General features: G+C 37.2%; 1 protein-coding gene across 35 annotated transcripts in view; it reads right to left on the reverse strand.

Moving 5' to 3' along the window:
- PTPRD (protein tyrosine phosphatase receptor type D) overlaps window positions 1-12,613 on the reverse strand; it is a 1,783,257-nt gene that overhangs the window by 45,782 nt on the left and 1,724,862 nt on the right. For all 35 annotated transcript variants that reach the window (XM_089316625.1, XM_089316627.1, XM_089316774.1 and 32 more), the window contains 2 exons: window positions 4,460-4,579; window positions 3,779-3,933 (listed from right to left, as the gene is read on the reverse strand). In XM_089316625.1, coding sequence (XP_089172751.1) covers window positions 3,779-3,933; window positions 4,460-4,579 — 275 coding nt within the window. The remainder of the gene's footprint in view (window positions 1-3,778; window positions 3,934-4,459; window positions 4,580-12,613) is intronic.

A 12,613-nucleotide genomic window follows, 5' to 3' on the forward strand; every position in this document is an offset into this window, starting at 1 on the left:
TAAAATTATTGCTATAGATAGTGTTATCTTATTTAACAAGTGAAGAAAAAGGCTAAAAGAGATAGAATACATTCTTCCAGGCACACTGCCAGTAGATGAGCCAACACACTGAGGCATTCTATCTCTAGAGTGTGCATTCTCAACGCTGACTGACATATCCTGTAAGAACTGTCCTTCCTTCTTTGTCTGTTGAACCAAATGTTTGTTCTCTCTCTCTCTCTCTCTGAATGGGGGTAGCTCTCCAAGACCTGGTCTCTGCTTGCAACATTAGGCTAACCCCATAGCTTTTTCTTATTATTTATTGGTAGAATTTCTTTTTATTTGATGGCTCTTTTTAACCTAGTGTATTTATTACTAGAATAATCACCGGAGAAACATGAACTTTCTTTTCGAGGTTTACCTTCACATCCCTCATCCCTATTCTTCCCTCCCTCCCTCCCTCCTTCTTACCTTTCTTCCTCTCTCCCTCCCCATTCCCTCCTTCCTTTCTACCTACCCCCTTCTGCTACTACCAGACCTAAATGCTCCTCCATTCTCATGGGATCTTTTTGGCAGAAAGGTTGGATTTATCCTGAATATGTCACTACACCTTTATTACCGAGAAAAATCCAAGCACATGAGAAGAGAAATCAAACCATGAAATAGAGTATTTACATCCCAAGGTGGTTGTGTATGTACATGTGTGTGTGTGTGTGTGTGTGTGTGTGTCATTATCTGTAATGTGAACATGGCAACTCTGATCATTATCCCTTCATGAGCAGGCTATTATGATGTTTGCATAGTTCCTTCCCAGAGTTGGTTCTTACACTACCATATCTAGGACACCACATGAGTAATTGTTATCCAGAATGACAGAGATCAGCCACCCTATCAGAACAATTAGGCTCTTGAGTTTTAATATACTTGTGCCAAAGTCAAGAATTCATGATGGTTTGGATGTGGATTATGCTGACATGACCTCCCCTACACAAAGAGGTTGACATTTCTTACCCGATATGTGAAATTACCTATGGGTAAACACAGATTATTTCACAGAGCTCAGTTTATGCTGTATTTTTCCTTTATCACTCTGAAGTTCCTAACAAATTTCTTCCACCAATATACCTACTATTCTGTTGTTTGTTTCAATACACAGCTTCTCCAGAGCCTCAGGCATGGCACTTCCAAATGTCAGCAGCTATTAACTCTGCACATTCATCTTTGTTTCCTTATTTCTCCGGAGAAGTCTGCATCTCCCAGAGGTGAGTCCACATGGCTTAACATAGCATAACGGAGTATGTGTGTGTTTGTGTGTGTGTTTGATGCACATTTTCAAAATAAGGCATTACAGCCAACTGTCTTAACTCTTATGTTTGCTTGTAAGCTGTTTTGGATATCTCATAGTGCCTAGCATAAAGCCTATACCTTGTTTATGATCAACATAAATCAAACTGCATTTGAAGATTATCTATCTATCCATTTGTCTATCTACCTGTCCTTCTATCCTTGTGTCCGTCCGTCTGTCCATCCATCCATCTATCCATTCATCCATTCATCCAAGTTTTCCAGGGGTTCTTTTTTTTATGGCAATGGTAAGCACATTTTAAGAATTAGACAATGCTGTATTTCAAAACTCAATACAAATACAACAAGAATGTCTTCAGTGAAGACTTCCAAATTTGGTTTCCCTAATTTTAATTTCTATTATTTTATAAATCCTATATGTGTTTAGATGCATATTTCTGTATGTGCTTATGCACAGAATTTTTACCATTAAACATGTGAGGGCAACATTTCTTCTGGCAGCCCAAATTTCTTGTTTCTCTATCCTCTGGCTAAATTCCATCTAAAATTTTTCATGTGTTTCACATGCAGTACATGTTCCAATCTGGGGCCCATATAACAAGGTACACTGACTTTTTGAGGCCTAAAAAGAAGTGTGTATGCGAGTGCATGAAGCAAACTAAAGACAGGGGAAGCAGAAGCCTGTTTTCCTGAATTAAAACCATAAAATAATTTCTAGTGTTTCACAACCATGCAGAAAACTACAATAGCGGCCAGTTCTAAAATGATCCCTGTCCTGGTATAGGGGAGCAAAAACTAGGTAACAGGCAGAAAGCTCATTGTACCACCACCTTTGTAGCCATCAGTATTTGAATCAATCCTATAGCCTCTTATTCATTCTCATTCTTGCACTAACATCAAACATCATAAAACACATAAAAATTAAAGCTTGGGGAGTGGTCTGAAATTTGTAAAATAATTTACAAATACATGATAATGTCATTATTATTTTTATATAGGAAAATACTTGCTTGAAAATGGAGATATCTCACGTGGAATTTGTCATACCACTCTTTAAAAATTACCATGGCAGTATAAGTTAGGTGAATTTTCTTTCTTTTATTCTGATCTATTAATAGTCCTTACCTTTTTGCAAAAACAGCTTTGTTTCTAGGGTCAACTGCAGAAATCTATTAGAAGTAGTTTGTGATCTGGCCCAGGGCTGTGGCATAGTAGGCTAAACCTCTGCCTGTAGCAAGGCATCCCATATGGGCACTAGTTCGATATCTGGCTGTTCCACTTTGGATACAGCTCCCTGCTAATGTACCTGGAGAAGCAGAAGAAAATGGCCCAAGTGCTTTGGGCTCCTGCACCCTCTTGAGACCAGAAGAAGCTCTTGGCTCATGTTTTTGGATTGACACAGCCCCAGCCATTGCGACCACTTGGGGAGTGAACAAGAAGATGGAAGACTTTTCTGTCTGTCTCTCCCTCTCTCTGTCTATAACTCTAACTCTCAAATACATAAATCTTTTTTTTTAAAAAAAGAAGTAGTTTGTGATAGACCCTTTATTGTTTTTTTTTTTTACATATTCTACACTTCAATTTTACTTATTTGTTCAAGAAGGCATTTTTTTCATATTTGAATCACTTAGGTTATCAAGGACTATGAGAAAGTTATATGAGCTCTATGTTTATGTGGTAATATGTAGAACATAACCAGCTCTCTTGAGTAGTCTGTTAGTAATAGTATTTGAGAGGAACTCAGGCAACTGGAAGAAATCAGTTTCTTATTAAAAATTCATGAACACATAAATAGAACACATACATAGAACCTGAGTAGTGATGTGGAGGATGTTAGAATTAAATCTAAAATATAAATTATGCATTTCAAAAGAAATACAGAGCAGTGTTTCTAAGAATATAACTTTTAAATTATATCTTTGTATACATCTTATTCAATACTTTAAAAAGTCAAATCAGTACATTTGTTATATAGCGATGATGCAAAACTGGCACCTATCTTTAAGCAAGGCAGTCTCCTTTGAAAATTGTATCATTAAACTGTTAGTTTGTTCATCAGATTATTCCTATTATGACAAGACATATCAGTCCAGCCTCCAGGAACCTGTGAAATAATTCATATGAAATTTTTCCAAGAATATTCCTTTGTATTGGAAGTGAAAATTTACCTTAATTATGAGGATCATTTTTTATTCTTTCCTGTTTTATATTTTTGAGGGCAGATGCACACTTACTGTTGTGCTGATCGACTACTTATTTTTTCCCAAAGACAAAATAGTAATGGGCCATAGTTGCCTAGTAGCTCCAGGGAGAAGATGTGTTTGGATCAAATTCTTCCAAATTTGACCAAAAGAGATCTATTTTATAAAAGTGTTTACTATCCCAGAGTATCAACAAGTTGTAAGGAGAATATGCAGTCAGGAACAATTGTGCTTTCTGTTTACTCAAAAACCTTCCGACTATCAGTAAAAGAAATGCTCTTGGCGGTCCTTACCTGCAATGCACAACCATTGGTCCTGCATCAGGAGGGTTACACGTTTTGACTCTCCGTAAGAAAGCCAGAAAAGGTGTAGGGTGTTCTGGCACGCCGTGATCAGGCCAGGCGGTGAACTGGAATTGTCTCACTTCTCTCTTCTCACTGGACCCATTCTGTGAAATAGGAACACAGGCTGAGGTCCTGCTTTCCTAGCCTCAGGTAGTGATGATGAATAACAGAAGCAGTAGCACGGAAATGTGCTATCTTAATTTCTTTCTCCCACCCTACAGACTTTAAGGAGACATACCTTTTGGAGAGAGAAACCCAAACCTATTCATAAATGACAGATATCTGATCAGGAAGATAAAATCCTTAGGTGGAAAGCACTGCATTTTTCAGGTGTCTTTGTTATATTTTACAGGAAGTGCTCTTGTGATATTTCACAGGAAGAACTAGTTCTTCTTCATCTATTCCTCATTTGCTGAAACTTCCGTTCAGAGCAAGAGTTTCATACTTACTGATAAATTGCCAGACAAGGAGAAGAACTGCTAAGTGATAATAGAAGAACTGTTTCATTCTTCACTGTTGCCAGTGGGATCAAGATTTAGGTAAAGCCTTAAGGGACTTGATTTCTCAAAAGAAGCCTGTTTGTTAATAATGGAGAGGGGAAAGGATGCCACAACGAAACAAAAAGCAAACCTTATAAAGTGCAAATGTTCGAACACAATATGTAGCCAACTCCACAGTATCGAGCAACGTCACTTGGACCAGTCCATGGGTTTCTGTGCCCCTGCTGGGCCAATACTGGTCACACTTCACCTACAAGACACAAGTGACACATTCAGGGCAGATGCTCATCAATTTCTCTACTAGCTTTACTTTTTAAGTTGCCGTTGAAGGAAAACAGCTTTTCTGCATTTCATTTTATGTTGATCTTTTTCTGGCATGCCTTCTTGTTATCCCAATACATGTAAATTACTGCTCTGATGCCAATATAAACCACATTTTTCAAACTGGTAGAATATTAAGCAGTAACAGATTCAATTTTCTTGGGGAAAAATAAGTTGCAGATTGTTTCTGAGTAAAATAAGGAGAGACATTCTTGAAACTTCAGAGTACTTGAAAAGCAAACACAAATTTGTTCTGGGATAGACGTTATGAATTGCATCAGGAAGAATATAGCTAGACATTTAAACTATATGGTAAGGTAGTTAGTGTTCATCCATCAAGATTTAAAAGGCATGAGCTACTTCATCTTTAGCTATCACAATTTCCAATATAGAAAAGTAGAAATATGAAAATTTATCAAAGTATAAAAAACACAAGCATATTTTTAGAAAATGCAAGGTAAATGATATTTGTATCCAAAATAAATTAAACTTGCACTGTCTATGGGGGAAAGAGTTGTCTGTTTTTAAAAGCAGTCTCAGAGGGTCATACACTAGCAGGGCAAAGTTTAAATAATTTAAAACTCATTCAGGTTGAGATGAATAATCTGCAATTTCTATGTAGAGTGGAAAAAAGGCACATAAAAAGTATTCAGCCCAATTAGTTTAACACGCAACAAAGAATAATTCCAACTCCACAGTAAGCCTCAAATTTACTGAACATATCCTTTGGGCATTAAAAAGCATAATGAAAAATGACAAACACAGCACTACATTTTGTAGTAAGGCCATAGATCAGAATACATTTACCCTTTCTATCTCAGACTAAAAGAAAAATGGAAGTAATTCTTAACTGAAGCCGACTGAAATGCATTTCTCTAGGTGAAGAAGGTTCCAGAAACCATTTTATATCACAGTGCACACCTTCTTTTTCTTTGAAAAACAAAGAATTGAAAGTCATAATCTTTGAATTTAAGCAAAGACAATAAGGTGTTATTATTACAGGCACTAGAATTTTTTGGTCCAGTGAATAGGATTATTAGATAATTATTTGTTTTTATGTTTAACACAAATATTAGTAGCATTCCATGAACAATATTGTAATCATCTCTTTCACAGTGATAGCCTTGCTTACTTTGAAGGTTCAGGATCTTTCTTTGTTGATACTGGACCTTCTAAAATGGCAGTTTTATTCTACACACAGTTTTCAAGATAGGAAAAGCACTTTACATTTATAGGGTAAGTCCGTAATTGAATTTGCAGAGTTTGATTCTTGGGTCCTTTTCAACTGGAAGACCATACAAGCATCATGTTTTTTGACAAATTAACAAACAAAAGCAATTCACAGTCAGATGGAAAATGTGTGTGTTAGTAGGATTAAAAAAAAAAAAAAACACTTTGTATGTTACCCAGATGCAAAGAATAGTCCTGTGCTCTAACTCAAACAAAGCAAGACAATTCCTTAAGGAGAATGTGGCTGAAGCATGGCCATAGAGCATCTCTGTATGTCTTCTGACCATCTATTAATATTCAGGTCATATCTGGCATATTTAGCAGACTACCACGTGAATAGAACTAGCACTACTTCAGTGGTCATGATTCTGGTGGGAGAAAGATCACAAAACTTAGACCACAGGTATTATTTTAAAACAAGAAATAGATTTCAAGTTGATGTCTTGCTGTTGAGGACAAAAATAACTTTGGAGGCTTCATATTGCAGTATTTGAGAGGATGCCAGCAACGCATTCAGTTAAAGAATCAAGAGAGAAATTTACACTTATTACTTAAGCTGTGCATCAGGACAGCAACTCTTTCAGATCCAAAACCAACTGATTGAATCACATCAGGGTAAATATCAGTATGGTATGCATAAAGACAGCATGATAATCCAGTCAAGTAGTCTAAAAGGTCAGTCCAGGGCAGTAAACCAACTCCAATATTATTTCAAAGCTAAGAACTGGTTATACTCACATCCTTTTTGTGAAGTAAGACAAAGGAAATAAACAAAGAAGACAGTACTTATAGAAAAAATCATTCCATTGTTTAATGTCTGTCAGCTACAAATTTGCATCCTGAAAATGTAAAAGTCCTAAAATGTTACTAATTAATCTTACACTTTTAGTAAGAAGTTTGAAACTGCAGCTATTACTGGTTTAGACTCTAACCACACTGGGGAAAACACACACACACACACACACACACACACAAAGAATCCCTGAGCATCACTATGTGAAAATTTCTAGCTAAAAGTAGAAAAAAATTGCTTTTGCACTCCATTTAAATAATGCACTTTAATCTTATTCTGTACCAAAAAGAAATGCTTTAAGATGTTTCAAACTAAAATGCAAAAATTGAGAGCAATTTTTAGTGAATATATTTAAACATTGCCATTTTCTCTTAGAAATATTTCTTAAAGGGAGCTTACAAAAAATACAAGGGCTTAGGTGTGCGGACCTGCGCATGGATGGTCTCAGCAGTGGGATTTTCCTGAACTTATCCGAAGAGCCACAGGAACACAGTTTTCCTTTTGCTAGCAAGGACCTCTGAAATTCCTTTCTCAAGCTCCCTGAGTAGGCTGTAGAAGTTTCATTTGATTTACTGACAAATATTATTTTAAGTCTTTCATTTTTAGCCATACACTAAAAAAAAATAAGATTTCAACATTACAGAGCCAGATGGGAATAAAGCGAGAAAAAGAAAACACAGAAGAAGAGAAATGATGTTTTTTTGCTAATTAGCTAATGCAAATAAACTAGCTCTATTTTCCTCTCTTGTAATGTTTTCCTGTGACAATAGCCCTTCTTCCACTTTTTTTTCCAGAAGGAAGATCTCATAAGGTACTTCTAGAGAGAACTGCTATTTGTTAGGCTTCACGCATAAAGCTGAGTGCAAGAGATGAGAAATGAAGGCTGCTCTCCTTGAGTGTGCAAGAATTAGAAAGCAGGAACTACTGAACACCAATACTGATACCTGCTTTTTTCTACTCGATTCTGAATTGGCTTTGAGAGGCCTTTGAGAATGATTTGTGGCAGGTGAGGCAGCGTCTCACAGAAGATCAGAATGCTTCTTGCTTCCCTATTTCCAGGACCAGAGCCTAACTGTGTAACTGCAAAAAGAAAACACATTTCCAGCACTGCAGCTTACTGTAAAGGATGGAAAATGACTCACCTAAAACACTTCACTCAATGGCTGGCACAGACAGGCATTCAAAAAGGACTAGCTATTATCATTGGTGAGATTATATCCTGGATTGTTCTGGTTGTTGTCTTGAACTACCCAATCATTGTAAATATGAAAAGAAAAGGGCATGGGATTAATCTCAGGCAGATCTTGAATCAAAACTTTCTAGGTGCAAAGCAAGGTCTCCTGCGGGGACCCGGAGGTGAACTGAGACACAGTCCCTACCCCAATCCAACAGTGTGGAGGCTTTTTAGATTTACTGGTTGTTTAAATTGGTAGCTGTGGAATTCTGAAGTCCTTTAATATAAAGGCCCTAGTCTGTTGTGAGAAGACAATGAGTGCCATAAACTCTGAGGTGGGAAAGCTGAGCAGAAGACTGTCAGTGGAGCTGTGGTTAAAAAAAAAAAAAAAAAAAAAAAAGCCCAGTAACTTCACTGAATACCTAAATTGAATGAAACAGTTCAGATTTTGGCTAAATCAAGGATTGGGGGAGGAAGCATTTTTATTATCACAAAGTGATCACATTCATGTAATTTTCATTTTTTTCTATAATTATGGAAAGAGGAATAGGATGACCATTCGATAGATATGTGATAAGGAATTAATACATTTTTTTCACAACAATATCAAGAGAAAGTGAAGGGAACAATAAAATATACTTATACATAAAATATACTTAAATGTATTCAGAAGAAAATTTGTTGTTGGGAGTATCTGGTAGGTTTCCTGACTGTGCTCAGGAAAATGTTCTCATTCTAGGCCATTCTTATTACCATATGGCTTATCTTGGAAAGCATGGCACCTTGTAGGCACACAAGAAGTGGTGGCCAACTTCATAATCATACTGTGGTCTAGGTTGGCTTATTTTTAAATTTTCTACAACTTTATGAAAACAAAACCTCCTCTTTTCAATTTTATAAAGACATATTGAGCATGACTGCATGGAAAAGTATGAGAATTCCAACTGTAACAAACCAATACCTCCAAAGAACTCTAGTATCAGTGACATGAAATGCATTTGCTGCTTGAGACTTTGCAAAGTCTGGCTAGGGCCAGATTATTTAACCAAAGGAAGAATATGCAGGAAATAAAATGTGGGACTCCATAAATGTTACTAAAAGTGACTGTAAATCCCTCTTTAGTAAGCTTGGGCAGAGCAGTTGTTTAACAGTCAAGATTCTTCTACAACGAGTGGAGGACAAGTAAGAGATAACACAAATCAAAGTTTTTTGGGGGGAGTAAGGTATTATCGATACCCACTTATCAATACCCATTTAATAAGAGGCACTGAAACTAAAGAAATTTTCAAATAAGTCACAGGATATATTTCAGTGAACAGAAGAAACTCTATGCTTTTGCTAGCAAAATGTTTACTTCTACAGGTTACAATAACCCTTCTGGCTGTTTTTTGGGACACAGTTAGTACTTAATGTTCTACAATAAGGACAGAGATTATGTCATTGGTTATATTTTCTTTAGTGATAGTGTCATTCTCTTGCATTCAACTAATTTTTGGTCATATTCATTCCCAACTGGCAAAACAGTCTGGCTTATGTATTTCCCCACCTCAATTTATATATAATGACCACTGTTTGGTGGAGAACCAAGGGACAATGGGATACATGAAACATTTGACCATTAATGCAATAATAGCTACATATAATCATATATACAACCATGCAGCTGAAAAATATTAATCCCTAAACAAATTACATGTCATACAACTTCTTATCAGTTCATTACATGAAACCATTAAAATGCTTTCCAAATCATCAGTTAAAAAAAAGGCATTCCTTTTGGTTTGATGTAGCTGCAAGAAACTGGCACAAGGATTTGCCCAACACTTTCCAGTGACTTCCAACATTAAATTGGCAGTTATTATTTCCTAGGTTTCCAGCACTCTGTTTTCACCAGATAACTGTGTGAGGTATCCCTTTGTCATGACTAGGTAGCACTTGGAAATCGGCTCTTTCCACACGGGTTGGGTTCTCAACAGTAGTCACCTCTGCCTTTATTACTCTTTAGGAGCTGTTGGGTTCCCCTCAAAGCCCTACAGCGACTTCCTTTGTGTTGGTTCTTCACAGTGGTTTGCTTTTGACCCAGCTAATCTCCAGTGTCACCAACATTAAGCAGTATTATTAGGCGACTTAGAGTTTCAGTGAAAAGATAACATCTATATTGATGCATTTCAATATTATAACACCATGGCAACTCCATGGAGTGCATACCACCTGAACATCAGCCTTGCCTGACATCCTGCTGATAAAGGATACAGAGAAATGATAGACTGTGCCCTAAACACTGGAAAGCAGGGAGATAAATTCACTCTTTTCAAAATTTAGAAATGACCTAATCCAGCACAGCAGTACTATAGACATGAATGCAGGGAATGAGAGGACTTTACAAATGTCATCAAGAGCAAAGTTTCATCTCTTCTTCCCAGTCCCATTCTTTACTTAAACCACGATGCCTCTAATTGACTTTGATATAACTGCTTTGAGCCAGAATCTGCAGGCTGCCATTCCAAGTAGAAGGGTGGGGAGGGCAAAGAAGGTAGAAAATCCAGAAAGCTAACAAACAGTGAGAAATTGGTGGGATTCTTTCTCTTTTATCTGACATTGTGTCTGCTGAAAAGAAGAAAAAACCAAGAGTGTGGAACTTGCTAGATAAGAACCTAAACATCCTTTAGGTTGCCAACATGAGCATCATTCTTTTTGTTGCCAGGGTCCTATTTACATTAAGTATCCTCTACCTTCGAAAACAATCCCATACATCATGCAGACTCCAAAGGCAATGTTTGTGCTGCCTTCCTAAAGTTGCTTAAGGGAAAAGCAGTTTCTGTTGCCCTAGATAGGCAGCACTTCAGGCTGCAGTTTTAGAAATTAAATGTTCAAGGCCTTCGGCGTTTCCAGTTCTATTTGGAAAAGGACGCAGACCTGGCATTTGGAAAGCATTTGCTCTCCGTTAAACTTACTGAACCTTGACAAACCAGAGGGGCCAAGAATTAGTCTGCCACTGGCCAAGGCTGGGCTTTCCAAACCCGATAAGGACAGTGAAAACAATAACACTGCCATTTATAATCTTCAACGGGACCCTGTCACTTTTAACCCAAAAGGGCTTCGGAATCTGAAAAGATCCTCAAGATTTGTTTTATAAGAAAAGAAGAAAATGTTTGACCAGAATTTTTCTTTTCCTGTTTCTTGCCCAGAATTGCCCTGTTAGCCACAGAACAAAATGTGAATGTCTCCATCTCACCTTGAATCTACGTTGGGGGACATTTTACAGAGGTGACATTGAAGGACAGGAGACTGAATGGTCATTAGATCAGAAGTGTTCTGTTGGCCAAATGTCAAGTCTCTGTTCTAACCCTCTAAATTGTTAACATAATGAGGTTAATACCAGCCCAGTCCCTTTGGCCTGGACAGCCTCTAACCTCCATTAGTAGTACAAACAACAAAATTTAGAAAAGTAGTGATTTTCCCATTATTTGGTCCTAGGTACAACTAGAGAGATGATATACCAAACATCTGATCTACTGTAATAATGAATGCCATCAGCTGTTTTTGTATGATTCTGTAGGAACAGACAGCGGGATGCAGTTCATTGGAAATAGCAGAATTCCTCACTGTAGCCCCATGATTTGACGATTAATCCACAAGGCCCACATTGGAAGACAAGTCAAGTCACATATCAAATCCTTGATATGTATAGCATTAAGTACAGCCATAAGAATAGCTCTTTAAGTGAATAAGAATCCATTATACAACTTGCAAGACAATGTAAGCAAGTATGAATCTCAACTATCAGCAGGGAATGAAGGCAGGCTAATGAACGAAGTGAAAGTCAGACAGCCCCTAACGCAGTGAAGCCATTTCCATTTCTAACAAGAATTAAAGCTGCACGAGAATTTGTGAAGCTTGGGGATTTCACACATTGCCTCTCTCTTGTATATTTCAAGATGGGAGACAAAGTAGAGAATACAGCCAAAAGCAAATAGATGAAAAAAGAAAAAAAAGAAGTGGACAATCACCCCCTAAATACCAGAGCTTCCTAGTACAGCAATCACCTGGGTAAATTCTACCTCGGAGACTGCATTCTTTGAGCGAGATGGCCAACCCCATGTACCCTACCGCCCACAAATAACATCCTTGGAGTGGAAATTGCTGCTGTATACATTTTACTCTCCTAAGAGTGCTTCATTTTTTCCAAACTTTTTCTTTCCTCCATGTGGTTGCCCAGATCAGCTCATGTGCTTATTGGCATGTTATGAAACATGGAAACAATTAGAGACCACATTCTAGGGCACGAGAATTACTCGCTGTAGAATCAATGAACTACGCAGAACTTGAGAAGATTTGGCAATAAATATGGAAACTGTGAAATAAAACCCACCAACAGTATCTCATATCACACAGAACATTCTACAACAATTTAGAATTGATCTGTGCGTTTCAGGCAGCAGTCATACAATGCTTTCAAAATCTCCAGTGCTCAGCTTTATTTCTTTATAACCCTAATGAAATGCATATTAAATATTTAACTTAAACTTTTCTCTTTGGGTTTGATAACTGAATGTATACACCATGCAAACAGTCTTCTAAGTTGGGGATTCTTTCAAGGTCACATTTATGGTACAGTGATGACATTAACATCAAAGAACTCAAGAGTTCAAATGTCTAAACTGAGTCCTGACTCACACTTCAGACTAGTAAATGTCAGTCATTAAAATGCTAATGATGGTCAGTTTCCTTAAGAACAGACCAGTGATAGTGAACCTAGAAGCTTT

This window comes from Oryctolagus cuniculus, chromosome 1 (assembly GCF_051225735.1).
Source record: "Oryctolagus cuniculus isolate XC-2025 breed Fujian yellow rabbit chromosome 1, ASM5122573v1, whole genome shotgun sequence".
Taxonomy (NCBI): Eukaryota; Metazoa; Chordata; class Mammalia; order Lagomorpha; family Leporidae; genus Oryctolagus; species Oryctolagus cuniculus.